This window comes from Schistocerca cancellata, chromosome 5, assembly GCF_023864275.1.
Source record: "Schistocerca cancellata isolate TAMUIC-IGC-003103 chromosome 5, iqSchCanc2.1, whole genome shotgun sequence".
Classification (NCBI taxonomy): Eukaryota; Metazoa; Arthropoda; class Insecta; order Orthoptera; family Acrididae; genus Schistocerca; species Schistocerca cancellata.
Genome location: NC_064630.1, coordinates 481,127,024 through 481,147,127, shown reverse-complemented (window position 1 = coordinate 481,147,127; position 20,104 = coordinate 481,127,024). Strand labels below are relative to the sequence as shown.

General features: G+C 43.4%; 1 protein-coding gene across 2 annotated transcripts in view; it reads right to left on the bottom strand.

Annotated features, from left to right (window-relative positions):
• The window catches only part of LOC126188224 (uncharacterized transporter slc-17.2-like), a 447,637-nt gene that overhangs the window by 179,334 nt on the left and 248,199 nt on the right, over window positions 1-20,104 (bottom strand). The window contains exons 1-2 of one of the 2 annotated variants that reach the window (XM_049929776.1): window positions 15,889-15,987; window positions 7,164-7,288 (exon numbers count right to left, since the gene is read on the bottom strand). In XM_049929776.1, coding sequence (XP_049785733.1) covers window positions 7,164-7,221 — 58 coding nt within the window. In that variant the 5' untranslated portion in view covers window positions 7,222-7,288; window positions 15,889-15,987. Of the gene's footprint in view, window positions 1-7,163; window positions 7,289-15,888; window positions 15,988-20,104 lie in introns of those variants that run through there. The other variant, XM_049929775.1, reaches the window with a different exon arrangement.

Genomic DNA, 20,104 nt, shown 5'->3' with positions numbered 1-20,104 from the left:
AGTAATTTTGTAAAATAACACGTCGGTTGGTATGAGTGATTCCTGTAGAGGCTATTAACAAAGCCTGAAATGTTGACATGCCATATGAAGTGATTATTTTTTAAGACCATTGACTGTAATTAATTTAAGAATGAGGAGGTGGAGGAGGTTTAGGAGAATCAAAATGACGTCATCACAATGCAGGACCACCGAGTGAAAGTGCGTGAGACAGATATCTCATTGGAACAAGTACGCAACATCCTGAACTATAAAGCTCCATGCACGTTAGGTATCGCAATTTTCGACCATAAAAGCATCCGGAATAGCGTTACAGCTCAGTGTAAGGTAATGCTTGGCGGACCCTGTTGTGAATGTTTCTGTCTTGGGATGAAAGTGCAATCTACAATTACGCACTGAAGTTCAAACAGCTGTCAAAATAATGGAATCAAGTAGGCAAGATTGCGCTGAAGACGATAAAGACCATTTTACTTGCTGGCAAGGTGATGCTCATTTCCAGGATGTAGTTGGGAAAGAGTAGAATGATAACTGGGGACTATTACTCTTCAATGTGGAATCATTTGAAACTTCAGCAGAATGAACTGCTAACAATGTTGACACACAGAACGCTCGTATTGTTTCCTCATCCACTGTATTCTGCAGTTTTGGCTTCAAGTTCAAAAATGGTTCAAATGGCTCTGAGCACTATGGGACTTAACGTCTGAGGTCATCAGTCCCCTAGAACTTTGAACTACTTAAACCTAACTAACCTAAGGACATCACACACATCCATGCCCGAGGGAGGATTCGAACCTGGGACCGTAGCGGTCGCTCGGTTCCAGACTGTAGCGCGTAGAATCGCTGGGCCACCCCGGCCAGCCGGCTTGGCTTCAAGTAATTTCTTTCTGTTCTTCAAGTTGCAATATTACTCAGTGCTAAGAAATCTGCGTCAAAGGAGAATTATTCCCATAAATGAGTGTTTATCACAGTTCAACAAATTTTACAAAGGAATGTACGAGGGGGAGTTCAATACGTAATGCGTCATATTTTTTTCTCGACTAATTCCGATTAAAAAAATTGCTGAATTTGTTGTGAGACATCGTGGAATATTACCGCTTCAGCCCCTATAATTTCATTAAGTTCAGAAGGTGGCGGCATTAAATGCCGCCTTCAAATTGGCGTCTGTAACGAAGGTGCGTCTCAAACAGAGACCTGTTACTGAGTATCTCTTGGCGGAAAAATGTAGAGCATCGCAGATATTCATACGCTCTTGCAGAATGTTTGCGGACGCCTCGTAGTGAACACAAGCACTGTGAGTCTTTGGACGACACGTCTGTCGTCATCGGAGCAAGGTCATGCAGACATGTCCGATCTTCAGCGTGCCGGTCGGCCGCACACAGCTGTGATTCCTGCAGTGTTGGTACGTGCGGACACTCTCATTCGAGGTGATCGACGTATTACAGTCAAACACCTCGCTACACACCTAGACATCTATACTGGTTGTGCTGACAAACTCGTCCATCATTTGCGGTATTCAAAGGTGTTGCCCACTGGCTTCTCTCACCTTCCGATTTCAATCTGTTTGGCCCAATGAAGGGAGCGCTCCGGCGGAAGACGTTGGCTCCAACATTGATCATCAGAGTGGTACCATGTGGGCATAGCGGCCTCTCAGTAAGGTGGTGTCAGGCCATCAATTGAACGGTTATGTTCAGAAACAGTATATGTAGCCAAAAGAGTGAAGAATATTGTCGTGTACTGTAATGCTGAATAAAACCAACCTGGTATTAGAAAAAAAAACCATGTGTTTCAGTACTTACTGAAAGCCACTAGTAAAGACTGGAATGTGACCGGATCATATATAACTATGGATAGGAACTGTATCGAAGAGTATGGAGTGTCTTTTGTTGAAACGTTTGTTAATGCTGTTTTATCAACTTATCAAACGTCATAAGAATGAACTGGAGGAAATGGAAGAACTTTGCTTCATAAGAAATAACATTACACAAGACAGCCGTAGCAACGGATTTAAGGAACTGGTTGGTACAGGCGAAAGAAGACTGAGTGGTTTTGTGTGACCGTGTGTGTGTGTGTGTGTGTGTGTGTGTGTGTGTGTGTGTGTGTCTTTTACGTACGTCTAGTAGCCATCAACTTAAGCTATCGGAAATTTTTAACATTACCTCAAAGCATTTTAATTCACAAACATTTTTTGTTAATCGTCTATTTAAATGGAGAAGTACTAGCGAAATTCAAAAATTTACTAACAGGAGGAGAAATTATCTGCACTAACCTTTGCCAGCGACACAAATAGGAATGAAACACATAGCCCCAAAACTCCTTGAGAGTGTTCTCACTGTAATGGAATGACTAACAGAGAGAAGTGTTTTCTATATTCAAATTAACGTTGGTTTTACTCAACAGCTCCTTCAAAACCGTAGGAAACTTCTTGAGTGGGAATTAGTAGTCAGTTATAAACATATAAGTGGCTAGCATGTAGCCACATGAACATATTTTCTTAAGAAGTGTGTGCGGCTACTGGGTAATCGACTTGTTTATCACGAGTGCGGCCGGCCGCTGTGGCCGAGCGGTTCTAGCCGCTTCAGTTTGGAACCGCACGCCCGCTACGGTCGCAGGTTCTTCTTTCGCCTGTACCAGCCAGTTCCTTAAATCCGTTGCTACGGCTGTCTTGTGTAATCTTATTTAATGGATATGTGTGATGTCCTTAGGTTAGTTAGGTTTAAGTAGTTCTAAGTTTTAGTAGACTGATTACCTCATCTACATCTATCTACATCTACATCCATACTCCGCAAGCCACCTGACGGTGTGTGGCGGAGGGTACCTTCCGTACCTCTATCGGTTCTCCCTTCTATTCCAGTCTCGTATTGTTCGTGGAAAGAAGGATTGTCGGTATGCCTCTGTGTGGGCTCTAATCTCTCTGATTTTATCCTCATGGTCTCTTCGCGAGATATACGTAGGAGGGAGCAATATACGGCTTGACTCTTCGGTGAAGGTATGTTCTCGAAACTTCAATAAAAGCCCGTACCGAGCTACTGAGCGTCTCTCCTGCAGAGTCTTCCACTGGAGTTTATCTATCATCTCCGTAACGCTTTCGCGATTACTAAATGATCCTGTAACGAAGCGCGCTGCTCTCCGTTGGATCTTCTCTATCTCTTCTATCAACCCTATCTGGTACGGATCCCACACTGCTGAGCAATATTCAAGCAGTGGGCGAACAAGCGTACTGTAACCTACTTCCTTTGTTTTCGGATTGCATTTCCTTAGGATTCTTCCAATGAATCTCAGTCTGGCATCTGCTTTACCGACGATCAACATTATATGATCATTCCATTTTAAATCACTCCTAATGCGTACTCCCAGATAATTTATGGTATTAACTGCTTCCAGTTGCTGACCTGCTATTTTGTAGCTAAATGATAAAGGATCTATCTTTCTGTATATTCGCAGCACATTACACTTGTCTACATTGAGATTCAATTGCCATTCCTTGCACCATGCGTCAATTCGCTGCAGATCCTCCTGCATTTCCGTACAATTTTCCATTGTTACAACCTCTCGGTACACCACAGCATCATCTGCAAAAAGCCTCAGTGAACTTCCGATGTCATCCACCAGGTCATTTATGTATATTGTGAATAGCAACGGTCCTATGACACTCCCCTGCGGCACACCTGAAATCACTCTTACTTCGGAAGACTTCTCTCCATTGAGAATAACATGCTGCGTCCTGTTATCTAGGAACTCCTCAATCCAATCACACAATTGGTCTGATAGTCCATATGCTCTTACTTTGTTCATTAAACGACTGTGGGGAACTGTATCGAACGCCTTGCGGAAGTCAAGAAACACGGCATCTACCTGTGAACCCGTGTCTATGGCCCTCTGAGTCTCGTGGACGAATAGCGCGAGCTGGGTTTCACATGACCGTCTTTTTCGAAACACATGCTGATTCCTACAGAGTAGATTTCTAGTCTCCAGAAAAGTCATTATACTCGAACACAATATGTGTTCCAAAATTCTGCAACTGATCGACGTTAGAGATATAGGTCTATACTTCTGCACATCTGTTCGACGTCCCTTCTTGAAAACGGGGATGACCTGTGCCCTTTTCCAATCCTTTGGAACGCTACGCTCTTCTAGAGACCTACGGTACACCGCTGCAAGAAGGGGGGCAAGTTCCGTCGCGTACTCTGTGTAAAATTGAACTGGTATCCCATCAGGTCCAGAGGCCTTTCCTCTTTTGAGCGATTTTAATTGTTTCTCTATCCCTCTGTCGTCTATTTCGATATCTACCATTTTGTCATCTGTGCGACAATCTAGAGAAGGAACTACAGTGCAATCTTCCTCTGTGAAACAACTTTGGAAAAAGACATTTAGTATTTCGGCCTTTATTCTGTCATCCTCTGTTTCAGTACCATTTTGGTCACAGAGTGTCTGGACATTTTGTTTTGATCCACCTACCGCTTTGACATAAGACCAAAATTTCTTAGGATTTTCTGCCAAGTCAGTACATAGAACTTTACTTTCGAATTCATTGAACGCCTCTCGCATAGCCCTCCTCATACTACACTTCGCTTCGCGTAATTTTTGTTTGTCTGCAAGGCTTTGGCTATGTTTATGTTTGCTGTGAAGTTCCCTTTGCTTCCGCAGCAGTTTTCTAACTCGGTTGTTGTACCACGGTGGCTCTTTTTCATCTCTTACGATCTTGCTTGGCACATACTCATCTAACGCATAATGTACGACGGTTTTGAACTTTGTCCACTGATCCTCAACACTATCTGTACTTGAGACAAAACTTTTGTGTTGAGCCAACAGGTACTCTGAAATCTGCTTTTTGTCACTTTTTCTAAACAGAAAAATCTTCCTACCCTTTTTAATATTCCTATTTACGGCTGAAATCATCGATGCCGTAACCGCTTTATGATCGCTGATTCCCTGTTCTGCGTTAACTTTTTCAAATAGTTCGGGTCTGTTTGTCACCAGAAGGTCTAATATGTTATCCCCACGAGTCGGTTCTCTGTTTAACTGCTCAAGGTAGTTTTCAGATAAAGCACTTAAAAAAATTTCACAGGATTCTTTGTCCCTGCCGCCCGTTATGAACGTTTGAGTCTCCCAGTCTATATCTGGCAAATTAAAATCTCCACCCAGAACTATAACATGGTGGGGAAATCTACTCGAAATATTTTCCAAATTATCCTTCAGGTGCTCAGCCGCAACAGCTGTTGAGCCAGGGGGCCTATAGAGACATCCAATTACCATGTCTGAGCCTGCTTTAACCGTGACCTTCACCCAAATCATTTCACATTTCGGATCTCCGTCAATTTCCTTCGATACTATTGCACTTCTTATCGCTATAAACACGCCTCCCCCTTCACTGTTCAGCCTGTCTCTACGGTATACATTCCAATCTGAGTTTAGGATTTCATTACTGTTTACGTCTGGTTTCAGCCAACTTTCTGTCCCTAGTACTATATGGGCATTGTGACCGTTTATTAATGAGAGCAGTTCTGGGACCTTTCTATAGACGCTCCTGCAGTTTACTATTAGCACATTAATATCGTTATTCCCTGTTGCATTTTGCCTACTCCTACCTTGCCGCGTCTCAGGAGGCGTCTTGTCGGGCCTAGGGAGGGGATTCTCTAACCTAAAAAACCCCCATGTGCACTCCACACGTACTCCGCTACCCTTGTAGCCGCTTCCGGCGTGTAGTGCACGCCTGACCTATTCAGGGGGACCCTACATTTCTCCACCCGATAGCGGAGGTCGAGAAATTTGCACCCCAGATCTCCACAGAATCGTCTGAGCCTCTGGTTTAAGCCTTCCACTCGGCTCCAAACCAGAGGACCGCGATCGGTTCTGGGAACGATACTACAAATTGTTAGCTCTGATTCCACCCCGCGAGCGAGGCTTTCCGCCTTCAACAATTCCGCCAACCGCCTGTACGAACTGAGGATGACCTCTGAACCCAGACGGCAGGAGTCATTGGTGCCGACATGAGCAACAATTTGCAGTCGGGTGCACCCAGTGCTCTCTATCGCCGCCGGTAGGGCCTCCTCCACATCTCGGATGGGGCCCCCCGGCAAGCAGACAGAGTGAACACTGGCCTTCTTCCCCGATCTTCCCGCTATTTCCCTAAGGGGCTCCATCACCCGCCTAACGTTGGAGCTCCCAATAACTAATAAACCCCTCCCCCCGTGTGCCTGCTCGGACCTTGCTGAAGGAGCAGCCACATGTCCACTCACAGGCAGAGCGGGCGACGCCACACGGCCAGCCTCCACATTGACTCTCCGCCTCGTGCGCCGCGAACGCCGCTGAACCCGCTACTCCCCTTGGGGAGAGGGTGGCCCAACCGCGCCCGGTACCCGCGAAGATGTCTCGACAGCAGGGACAGTGTGTGAAGCATGTAACACCTGGGGTGTACCCTGCGCGCACCAGACTCCCCACTGCCGCTACACTCCGAGGCAGCAGCCTGAAGACGGCTGACCGCGGCCATCAACACGCTCAGCTGTTCGCGAACAGTGGCCAGCTCCTCCTGCGTCCGTACACAGCAGTCACACATCCTATCCATCCTAAGGAATCAATTTACTGAAGTGAGTTGTTCAACCTTTAACTAGACTGCTAATTCACTAAAGGCGGCTGTTTATTCACTAAACTGGGGTTGCTAGCCACTTCTTGTAGAAAACAATGAAAATTGCACTACCTGTCTCTGGACTGTATTGAAAACAAACACTAGCACTACTGGCACTATGGTTGACTAAAGGGACTCTCTCTGACTGTATTCAAAACAAACACGAAATCTATGGAACACTATTAATAGCACCAGACAATTAAAGCTTCCTAAAAGCAAATACACACGGAAGAAGTGACAAGTAAGAAAAATACAGTTAATACTTAAATTAAGGTAGCTCGCTGCACAGCAGACGTGAAGCAGACGGCAGTTACGACGACACTGACACTGACACTGACACTGACACTGACGCCCTCAGATGTTAAGTCCCATAGTGCCATCTAAGGGTCACGTAATAACTAACTAGCCCACAAACACTGTAAATAGTTCAGTAGACCTTGGAAAATATGATGCCCTCCATTACAAAAGGGCAAACTTCAGGCTTATTGTGAATTGTGTGTACTTATGCTTATCTCAGCCTCTGATGGAGGACGTGGCGTCTCACCTTTCTCCACAATCGTCGTCGTTGGACGGTAAGGCGTCTCCCTGTAGACGCCCCCCATGGCGTCGCGAGGTTTTCCTGTGCTTTACGGGAACCACCGCCTTATGGCTGTATTGGCATACGACGCCCTGAAACAATGCAGAGATTCGATAAACACTACGTAGATTAAACCGCATTCACATTCGTTATAGTACTGATATCTTCATTCGGTTCGGGCCTCTGCCACTGTTATGGCCCACCGATTGATAAATATTGTGTAGGATTTCGGGGTTCAGATAGTGGGCACACGATATCAGGATAAGGGCAGTGTCGTAGGACTAGGTGGAAAAGAAGTAGTCATATACTCTGGTTCTATGTTTTTCCTGTATAAATTCCGAATTAGCTGCCTAGGAACGACCAGGAAAAATAAGAAAACATCTATAGATTCTCTGTCATTCTTTTCACCACAATAAAAATTAGTCGTTAGCTGAAAATTTATTTTCAGTTTACCAGCTTGAATCGATTAATCCATAACCTTCAGAAGTCCGATACAGGGTAAATCATGAGTAATCCGGTGTCAAACAACAATCGTCCGATTGTTATTTGAAGTCGTATTACTCATGATTTAAACCTGCATCAAACTTCTGAAGATGATAGATTGGTCTGTTGAACCCGGTAAAGTGTAATTAAAAATTTTTGTGCATCTGACGACTGATCGTTATTTTGGTGAAAAGAATACACATTGCAGCTGCTCAACAACAGCAGTGAATAAATTCATAAATTTTCTCTCAATCATCAAGCTGTGGACTGACATCCCTAGTCTTAGGTCCGCTATCCTATGTTTTCCAGTTCTTACTTGAAGTTGAATTTAATATAAGTGCTACCATTTATTGTTTTTATGCTACAGGCTGTTGTGATAGTTTTTAATTACGGATAAGTTTGTAACAAGACAGAAGAGGAAAATCGATTTTGATTCATCCGCTAGCGTTATGGTAAGTTAAAAATTTGTATGGGTACTAGCCACCCAAACGAAAATGTTACGGCAAAGAACGTAGCCAGGATTTTGTCAAAAAGTGAGAGGAGGGGGCGTTACGATTCGGTAAAGAGGATCATAAAAAGACTCAACTTTTTGATTTATTCTTAAAATTTCCATAAAGAACTATAAACCATTTTATCCGACTACGACCTCGGAGTTTTCACCAAGCGGATATATAATCTCCTTACTTAGAAGTGCTGTATTTTGACAAGCCACTAAGAAGCAGTCATGTTCCAATCTCTCTTTACCCCTCAACGTCAATTTACACTCTTCTTCTTTCATTCCCGATTTGAGCTGAGGAACTGATCAGAAGCGGATGAGCGCAAATTTTTTGGGATGCCGTGGTTATTACCGATAGGGCTTTTGGAATATAGAGATCTCTTTTTGACACAGAAGCTAGGACAATGTGCAAACCAGACATCGTAGAACTTATAGATGTACTTAATCTAGTACTGTCACATAATTACTTCTCTTTAAACAATAAAATTAACAAGCAGGGCCTAGGACTAACGATGGGAAGCCTTCTCAGTGGCCTAATAACTAAAATATTGATCAACCACACAGAAAATAAAGTACTAACACTAAATGATAACATCACAAGCAATGTTAAATTTTACAAGAGATTTGTGGATGACACCTAATTTTTTCTATTTGATGGCACAGAAGATGAAGTGACAAACATTTTAACAAATTCAATAGCCTACACAAAAATACTCAGTTCACCCTAGAACAAGAAAAGAACAACACCATACTTTTTCTTGACATGAAAATATCAAAACAGAACCAAAAGGTAACTTTCAATGTTTATAGAAAACTTACGGGCACTGACTCCTCTCCATATCCCTCCTCCTACAAAAAAGCTGCTTATAGATAAATGCTGTACAGAGCACATAAGTTTCCACTTCAACATACAGAATGCAAACAAGAAATAGAGACCATAATATATTCTGCAATAAAGAGTGGATATGATCCTTCACTAATTCATATCATGTCAAAAAAAAAAAAAAATAAAGTGAACAAACAGCATCAAACTACACTCACAACTGTCAGTGCGCCCGCAGTCAAATATGTAAAAATGCCATATCTTGGAATAGTATCTGACAAATTAGCAAGACTACTCAAAACACAGATGTAAATATCAGCTTCAGCACCAACAACAACCATAGTTGGAAGCTTATTCACCATATAGAATCACCAGATGCAAGTCTTAATGCATCTCGCATTTACAAAATTACCTACAGCCAATGCAATAAATATTATATAGCCCAAACAAGGAGAAATATCAGAATTTGATTCAATGAACATTCAGACTGCTACAGACTTGATAAATGTAACAAATCAGCGGTAGCAACTCACATTAATGACACAGGCCTCCCTTTGGAAATCGAAGAAAATCTCGAAATTTTACACAAAACAGGAAAAAGTAAAGGAATGGATATAATGTAAGAAATGGACATTTTTATTCACAATACAAAACATGAAGATAACATTCTTAATCCGACAACTGAATTCAAAAACTCAAAATTCTTCAACAGTCTTAAACCAGTTCTAACTCAATAGATTCAAGATTTGAAAATGTAAATGAACGACTACAAATTTGTCAATACCAAGAACATCGATACAAAATCTCGATAATCGATACTAACTCACATGCTACACGTCATCCATCTTGTATTAAGTGCGTAATGTTTACATGTATGTCGAAACAATTTGTGCACTGAATTAAGTCGGAAAACAGTGACAAAATACAAAGTGAAATAGTGTAATGTTACTCAACGGCTCCGCCATTACACCAATGATGCAAGTGAAGTTACAAGGCGAAATAATCGTAAGCGACCAACTGTCATATAAAAGCCTTTCACACGATTTTCGCAACACACAACTGATGCAACACTATCTGCATCCTATACAGGCTGTGGTGTCATACATAACCAACAACAAGAAAAACCAGCAGAAGACATCAATGATATCGATTTCTGGCCATCCATTGCTCCCCTCTCCTTCCCCCCCCCCCCCTGAAAGCCACACCAGCCACTACAGTAACGAACAATGGACAAAAAGCTCTAGGTTAATTTAGTTTAAGACAATTTATTTTTAAGTAACGTTTGTCCGTATGTATAAACGCCTGATGACGAACAGAACATGTTAGCAACGCGCTGAATTATGTTAGATTAAACGTAAAAAAGTAAAACTGATTGGTAGCAGAAGTGACCAATAAATAATTAACTGCCATATGTTGCAGGAGCGTCAATGACATGTTGCGCTCTTAAAGGTAGTGTTAGCTACTCACGTAACTTCGTTTTATCTTGTTGTAGTCTGGCAGCATTCATAAATGGAACTGTCTGCATGCGTCGAAAATTTTGTGAAAAGGTATATCTTTTCAACCAATGGCATTTTAAGATTTACTTACACTAGTTATGCAACATTTAACCGAACTGGAAGGTTAAAAAAAGCCAAGAGTATAGGTCGCTCTTACAGATATAACGTTAGCGGCGTTGTCTTTGTGTCGCAATTACTGCCGCCCCATAACAAAGCCTTAGCCAAAAGTAGAGTCCAGGGGGCCTGGACCCTCTCTATCACCTACATGAAATTATATACGACCTGGTTGCATTGTTGTGAAACTGAAAGATAAATTAATTTTCAATCACACGACGAAAAAAGGATACGCACTGTCTACAATAAGCAAAACTAATGGTAGATTTAAACTATCTATACATCCATAGTACTATCGGCAATCGCCCGCCCTATTTCAGCCAAGGCCAATTGTTTTCTTGTTTGAACTCAGTTGTTCTTTTGTTAACCATTCAGTTCTTACTTCCAGTTGATTTTAATGTACGTGCTACAGTTTATTGCATTTGTACTGTGTGCTGTTGTGATAGTTTCTAATTATGGATAAGTTTGTAACAAGACAGAAGAGCAAAATCGATTTTGATTCATCCGCTAGCGTTATGGTACGTTAAAAGTATGTACGCACTCCTATAATAATCTAATTACCTACCTACAGCAGTGTAACGTTAGCATTGGATTCGTTATTTGGAGGCTGGTAGAACTTTGGTCTTACAACATTTCAGTATCTCACAAGGCAGTTGAGTTGTAAATGTCATTACAAATAACACTAAATTAAAATCACTGCCTAAGAACACACACTGATTTGTCTGTATCGCCCAAAGACCGAGTTTACCAACAAAAACATCGGCCAAACGGCGATGGTTGCATGTCTTTAAAAACTTTACTCATCATTCTACCAATACTAGCTTAAACGGCAAAATGTCGCCCAATCTGGTTACGTGCGCGATACTCATTTATGAAAACCAGCTCCGATATGCAACGTTGGGGAGAGATTTGTGGAGATCGTAAGAGGTGCGGAATGACATTCTTTATCTCGCTCGTTTCTAAAAGATTTTTTTCAGCAGGCTGCTTGATTTCGTCGGAGCCGACTGCGCTCTGCTTCCCTCCCTCCCCCATTCGACCAAAATCTAATTACGCTCTTATAATACCGTAGTAACTGAACCCAGCAGTTGCATGCACAATTAAATCTTAAAATATGCATGCATTCACACTCTGTCAAATGACGAAACATTCACAATAAAAGAAAAAACATGCAATTTCAGAATTCAGTCTTTTTGTGACGCATTTTATTTTATTTTAAAACAATTTTTTTTTCTAAATTCTCTACCGACCTGGGGTAGCTCGGTGTGTCGGGCCGCTGAGCTAGCAATCCCTGCAAACATGAAAATTGTTTACTGCGGTTTCAAATGGCTCTGAGCACTATGGGACGTAACATCTGAGGTCACCAGTGCCCTAGACTTAGAACTACTTAAATCGAAGGACATCACACACATCCATGCCCGAGACAGGATTCGAACCTGCGACCACAGCAGCAGCGCGGTTCCGGACTGAAGCACCTAGAACCGATCGGCCACAGCGGCCGGCTTACAGTGGGTTTTCCAATGTAGGCAAATGGCGGACTTGGTCCCTTTCTGTAGGCCAAAGCCAATTCCTTCCGAATACCTTTCCTTCCTTAAAGATACCTAGTTCCTTCAAGATGCAGCCCCACTGCTTAAATGAAAATACACTCCTGGAAATTGAAATAAGAACACCGTGAATTCATTGTCCCAGGAAGGGGAAACTTTATTGACACATTCCTGGGGTCAGATACATCACATGATCACACTGACAGAACCACAGGCACATAGACACAGGCAACAGTGCATGCACAATGCCGGCACTAGTACAGTGTATATCCACCTTTCGCAGCAATGCAGGCTGCCATTCTCCCATGGAGACGATCGTAGAGATGCTGGATGTAGTCCTGTGGAACGGCTTGCCATGCCATTTCCACCTGGCGCCTCAGTTGGACCAGCGTTCGTGCTGGACGTGCAGACCGCGTGAGACGACGCTTCATCCAGTCCCAAACATGCTCAATGGGGGACAGATCCGGAGATCTTGCTGGCCAGGGTAGTTGACTTACACCTTCTAGAGCACGTTGGGTGGCACGGGATACATGCGGACGTGCATTGTCCTGTTGGAACAGCAAGTTCCCTTGCCGGTCTAGGAATGGTAGAACGATGGGTTCGATGACGGTTTGGATGTACCGTGCACTATTCAGTGTCCCCTCGACGATCACCAGTGGTGTACGGCCAGTGTAGGAGATCGCTCCCCACACCATGATGCCGGGTGTTGGCCCTGTGTGCCTCGGTCGTATGCAGTCCTGATTGTGGCGCTCACCTGCACGGCGCCAAACATGCATACGACCATCATTGGCACCAAGGCAGAAGCGACTCTCATCGCTGAAGACGACACGTCTCCATTCGTCCCTCCATTCACGCCTGTCGCGACACCACTGGAGGCGGGCTGCACGATGTTGGGGCGTGAGCGGAAGACGGCCTAACGGTGTGCGGGACCGTAGCCCAGCTTCATGGAGACGGTTGCGAATGGTCCTCGCCGATACCCCAGGAGCAACAGTGTCCCTAATTTGCTGGGAAGTGGCGGTGGGGTCCCCTACGGCACTGCGTAGGATCCTACGGTCTTGGCGTGCATCCATGCGTCGCTGCGGTCCGGTCCCAGGTCGACGGGCACGTGCACCTTCCGCCGACCACTGGCGACAACATCGATGTACTGTGGAGACCTCACGCCCCACGTGTTGAGCAAATCGGCGGTACGTCCACCCGGCCTCCCGCATGCCCACTATACGCCCTCGCTCAAAGTCCGTCAACTGCACATACGGTTCACGTCCACGCTGTCGCGGCATGCTACCAGTGTTAAAGACTGCGATGGAGCTCCGTATGCCACGGCAAACTGGCTGACACTGACGGCGGCGGTGCACAAATGCTGCGCAGCTAGCGCCATTCGACGGCCAACACCGCGGTTCCTGGTGTGTCCGCTGTGCCGTGCGTGTGATCATTGCTTGTACAGCCCTCTCGCAGTGTCCGGAGCAAGTATGGTGGGTCTGACACACCGGTGTCAATGTGTTCTTTTTTCCATTTCCAGAAGTGTATAAAATCTCTCTCTGAAGCTCAATGAGACAAGTTTCATCGAGTGCAATTAGTTTAGACAAGTTTATTTAAGACCCTGACGATTCCAGCTGTTGGCACCAATATGAAACTTTACTAATGAAGTAATGCTAGCAGTTTCAATTTTATTTTACTATGTAAATTGCTTGGTGAATCTCATCTTAATGTACTGCGTTGTGACGAAAAACGTGAGTACTACACAGAGATATTTCGCTCTCGACCTTGGTCTGATGATTTTCGTAACGGTCTGTGCCTTAACGAAATTCGCTAAAACATTAAAGTTATCCTGCAAGATGGCTGGGAGTCCTTCAAGAGGTATGTTAGTCGCCGTTTGCAAGTTATTTCAATTGGACGCTCGTTCGGTGAGTTGCTCGTCTTTAACCTACCAGAAATGGTTCAAATGGGTCTTAGCACTATGGGACTTAACATCTGAGGTCAACAGTCCCCTAGACTTAGAATTACGTAAACCTAACTAACCTAAGGACATAACACACATCCATGCCCGAGGCATGATTCGAACCTCCGACCGTAGCAGCAGGAACCTACCACAGTAACGCTACAGGGGATATGGGACCTACAGATTAACACGTAATCCGAAGAACGTGTCTTTCCTGGCATATTTTCAAGTCAGTCAGAGGTCAAGAATAGCCTAAAGGCAAACTGAAAAAATTCCGGTGTCTGTCTGGGATTCGATACCATGATCCTATAGCCTGCAGGTTAGCATCTTACCACATCTTTTCTTGTCGTTCTGTCTGTTTATTCGTCATTTTCCGTCATCATTTCTGTGCGAATATCACATGATACTCCTGAAATTCTATCGATTAAAAACTTCACTCAGTTTACTTTCTTTGTTACAGAGGGTGTCCGCTCCCTTATCGCACACCTGAGCTACTGTGCCGCCTCCACTAGACTAATAAGCCCGGCAAAGGAAGTCGCTTGTATTTCGCTTTGGACATAATACGTTGGTCAGAAAGACAGTATCAGGTAACACCCTCTATGGCCCCATCAACCAACTACACACAAGTAGAGTTGCGCTCTATCAAAACTACTGTTCAGTAGCTTTGGTATAGTACATAAACGACGCAGTAAATGATAGGATTACCGACAGTACTGGTAGCATTGGCACGAAAAGAAATATAAATGAATATGTAAGAGGGTAACTGGTAGGCGACAATTTCTCTACAGTCTTTTGTTTGTTTAGTTGGTTGTTTTGCACAGGGTTAGAATCGCGCGTTATTCAGTATTAGTAAAATTGTGTTTTGTATCCCTCAGAACATAAATTGTATTTTATAAGTAATAGAAATTAGTTGATCGTGTAGCTTCTGCGCGTTTATGTAACCAAAGCAATTGCTTTTGATGTAAGTACAGTTTACATGCACAAACATAAAAATATACAGTGCATATAATTATTATTGTTATTTTGTAATCGATAGAATATTCTTCATCGTGATCGAAGGTTCGAATTATCTGTCATTATTGATAGATGCGAAAGTTGTTCATGAATAATAGAAATATGTTTTCATGTAAGTTCGACGAAATATTGAAGCGATGTTTCGTACATTTTTGTCTTGTGTTTTTTTTTATCTTTTTGTTGAAGAAACTGCGATTTCTAGGGCCATATGATAAACCCGTATTTTTTTTTTATTTTTACTACTACACCCCTCTAATTCCACACTACAAATCAACAATTTTCGAATCAAACCCGAGTCAAACGTTGACAATTTGAATTTTGCTATAAACGCTGTTTATTTTTAAGTAATAGACGAAGGCTAACTATGAAAAAGAAACGTTCCGTAGGATACGCGGCCCTTTATATATCCTCACTCACTTCCTAGATGTTTTACCGCTTTTGGTTTTTAAGGGAATCTATTAAGACACTGGTCGGATACGTAAAGAAAGCAATCGTTACGAGGTAACGCCCCTCAGGTGTGCAACACACTTAACGTGCAGGTAACGGGGGTATGACAGTAACTCACCAAATCTAGCTTACTTATGACAGTCTACGGTAGCCTACGGTATTTTTACAACTAATATAACAATGAAACCGTAGATTTCCAACTAGCCTTCCATGGGCGTACTTAGAGAAACGAACACGCTCTCGAGAGCAGTGGTGCATGACACGACTTCGTCCCGCTTCGTTACACGCCGTCATCTTTCACAGGCATTGTCCTTGTATGATGTAATGTTTGCTGTGACCCACCTCGTGGTAAACCCTCCGACACGACGCTGACGGATTCCAAGTACGAGCGCTGCAAGTTGCTGGACAGGCGGGCAACTGGACTATGCATGTCCGAGGGCGTCAGCTGACTGATAAGGTTCGCTAGTCGGAACACTGCCGCAACATGCCAATGATAACACACGCTGGACACGACTCCCTCAAGGACGCGCCGCGCTATCTCGAAAACAACGACGTCACAGCTTCTGCCACTTTTTTCAGCTAAACAACATGACGTCTGATCTGGAAATTACATCATCTTCAGAAGCTGCCAATTTGGAATATTTTCATGTGTCAGTGTTACAAATTTGTAGGGATGGTATGAAAGTGGACGAGGAATGATTATGCAATATTGAGTGGCATGGTTGCATCAACGCAGTAGCAAGGCTTGAAATCTAAACATAATCTCAATAGCAAAGTCCACAGGTAGTACGATAATATCTCCCTGGAGCAGAGGTGCATTTACCGCTTGCTTCTGACTGCAATCGGACCGCGCGGGGTAGCCGCGCGCTCAAGGGCGTCTTGTCATAGTCCGGGCGTCTTCCCCCCGTCGGAGGTTCGAGTCCTCCTTCGCACATGAGAGTGTGTGTTGTCCTTAGAGTAAGTTAGTTTGAGATTAAGTAGTGCGTAAGCTTAGGGACCGATGACCTCAGCAGTTTGATCCCATAAGACCTTACCACAAATTTCCAAATGACTGCAATCGAAATTATTTGCAAGCCACTGATGGAAAAGACTTCACCTAAGTTCCCAATATTCTCACTTCTATACTACACATATGTTTCTAACTCAGCTGATGGTTGGGTGCCAGTTGCAACTGTACGATGTGTGTATTACAGCGGGTCAAAGGGACTGTAGCACTGAAACTTACTTATTTATTAAAGTAAGGCTTGCGTTGGTACACGTACAGTGTAACTAAAACTTAAGGATCGGTTTTGTTGAGTTATCGTAGCTCCGTGGTTTAGAGATTTAGAGATTTGACTCGTGCTCAGAAAAAAAGAAAAAAAAAGTTACACATATTTTCATCCGAATATCCCGATTGAGATTTTTCACGTTTCCCCTAAGTGCTTTAGGCTAACTGGCACAGTCTTTTAAAGAACGGAAGTCAGTTTCATACTCCATAATTATCCAGTAATTGGGCATGCTCCGTTCGTAATGATTTGGAAGAGATCATAAACGATAAGGCTAGACTGTGTTTTAAAGAGGAGGAGGCCATGAGCTTTCATTACTACCTCAGTATCAACAGCCTCTGCAACAGATAACGACTTCATAAAAAACAATGCGCTAGGCCACAACCTCAAAGTTTTCATTCTTCAGTTTATTTACACTAATTAGACAAAACACTATGCCCATTTGCTTAAGTACTTATTCGTCCGTCTATGGAACGAAATACATCACTGATTCTATGTATCAAGGATCAGACAGTTTGTTGGTAGGTTCGTGACGTATGCGACATTATATTTCTACACACAGGTCATGTAATTTGCGTAAATAACAGGCCGCTGATTTGCGTACGCAGTGATGGTACCCGACAGCGACCCAGATGGGTTCCACAGGCTTTACATCAGCTGAATTTGATCGCCGAGACATCAACGCGAGTTCAGTATAATGCTCTTCAAACCAAGGTAGAATGGTTCTGGTCCCGAGACACGGACGATTGTACTGCTGAAAGATGACATCGCCGTCGGGCAAGACATCAAGCATGAAGGGACGCAGGTGATTCGCAACTGTCAGAGTGTCTTCCATTACTACCACAGGTCCCATTCAAGTGCACGAGAATGTTTCCCACAGGATAAAACTGCTCCCACCGGCCCGCATCCGCTGCACGCTGCACGTGTCGAGCAGCCGTTCATCCCGATGGCGGTGTTTGTAGAGACGACCACTGAGCTAGCGTAGCAAAAATGTGATTCATCCGGACAACCGACACGTTTCCATTGATCGAAAGTTGAATTCCGATGGTCCCGTGTCCACGGCAGTCGAAATTGGCGACGTCGTTAGGTCAACATTGTAATGTATATGCAACCAATACCGCAGCAACATGTAGCTGCAGAGACTTTATCTTATTGTTACTAGGAATGAATTTAATAAAAAAGGAGTTTGCTTGGGTCCCGTTAACTACTAAATAACTTGTAAGAAGGGATTTCGTAGATTAAGTCTATTTATAAACTTCAGAATAAGATAACCCATAACCAATAACAGACAATGCCTGAGTGATGGATTAACAAATTATTTCAGTTTCAAAGTTGCATTAACATTTAATAACCACAGCTGTCATATATTAATTAGGTGTGGAGAATAATTATTATTATTTGGAGGATAATGAGGCTTCTTTAACTGACTAGCAAAACATGGGCTTATTGAATCTAGGACTAACAATCACGAGCCTAACCCTGCAATTGTTTCTGCGCTATGCTTGCGAATTTTACCTTGAATTCCATCTTCAAGCGTGGTAAGCCATCTAGATGGCTATATAAATGAAATCAGCCCTTGAGTGTGGTAAGATTGCCATCACCGATGTGAGGGCAGCATGACACGTCTCCGAGCTCTCGACCGACACCACTAGTTTCACTCTCACAGACAGACCTCGTCTCACAACAATGCTTGGGATCGCACTCCCATGTTTCACCCTCAGATTCTCATTATCGATATAATAATGCAAAGAATAGCGTTAAGTTGACTAAATTGTTTTCAGTGTAACGGGAAGATCTGAAACAGTCCTTACAACATGTGAACACGTAGGGACGGCCTGATGCATAGCTTTGAAACACTTGTGCATGTACCAGCATTGTGCTCTTTCACCAGAGATGCCACAGACCACCATCTATCCTAGCCGACCACTGTGGCCGAGCGGTTCTAGGCGCTTCAGTCCGGAACCGCGCTGCTGCTACGGTCGCAGGTTCGAATCATGCCTCGGGCATGGATGTGTGTGCTGTCGTTAGGTTAGTTAGGTTTAAGTAGTTCTAAGTCTAGGGGACTGATGACCTCAGATGTTAAATCCCACAGTGTTTAGAGCCATTTGAACCATCTATCCTACTTTACAGGGCAGACAAGTCTCCGAACTCCACGTTCTGTGAAGAGTCGTTGACGTCCAACCATCTCAGTGGATTTCCCCATTTGCAGACTATATCTTCTCTAGGGTGACCCCGTCCGTGTCTGCTCCACTTACGCTTTTGTAACCGCGTCACGTACACGCAACACCACCAGGCGGCATCCCACGTCGCGGTGGGCAGTGGTTATAATGTTTTGGCTTATCAGTATAAGTTTATTGTTTTGCACTTTCCATGGATCATGTCTGTGCCAACTCCCTGTGAACTTTATCGTGTCAATAGGTTTACAAATAACATACATTCTATTTGTAAAAACATAGCTACATACTGATAATTTAGGAAACTAAGTTGTTTTCTTATATTCATCTATAACAAAATTTGATGTATGTAACGTAACCACGTACACAATAAATTATTCAGACACCCTTGTGTAATGTGGAACTTAGAGGCGTGGATTATTGTACTGTCAGTAAACAACCAAAGAAAAGCACAGTGGGTCGGTCAAGAATTTCAAATGTGCACTAGCCACTGGATGCTACCTGAGTAAAAAATACATCAGGGACATTTCAACCTTTCTAAAGCTGTCCAATTAACTGTTTATTCTGTGACAGTGAATTGGAAACATGAAGGAACAGTCACAGTTAAACCAAGGCGAGGCAGATTGCGCACTGATGACGGACAGAGACCATCGAGCATTTCGGCGGGTTGTTGTATAAATCAGCGAAGGAATCACTCCTGGGTTCCAAAGTGCTTTGACAGTCCAGCTAGCACACTGAGTGTGAGGAGTCGGTTAATAACAAAGAGATAAGAAGAAATGCTCTGGCAGCTCCTCATAAAACCCAAATATCTGTAGTGAATGCTTTAGGGGGTGAAACGAACAACTTTACTGGACAGTGGATGACTGGAAACGAATAATTTGAAGTGATGAATCGCACTATACTCCTTGTCAACCGATGGATTGGTTTGGGATTTGTGAATGCCTGAAGAAAGATACCTGTCATAATGTGTAGTGACGGAAGAGGTGGTGTCACGATATGGTGTGTTTTTTTCGTTAGGGTGTGCCGCACAAGAAAACGTTAAATGTGAAAGAATATGTTTCAGCATTGTCTACCGGCCACAGTGGAGGAACAATTCATCGACATCTACATTTATACTCC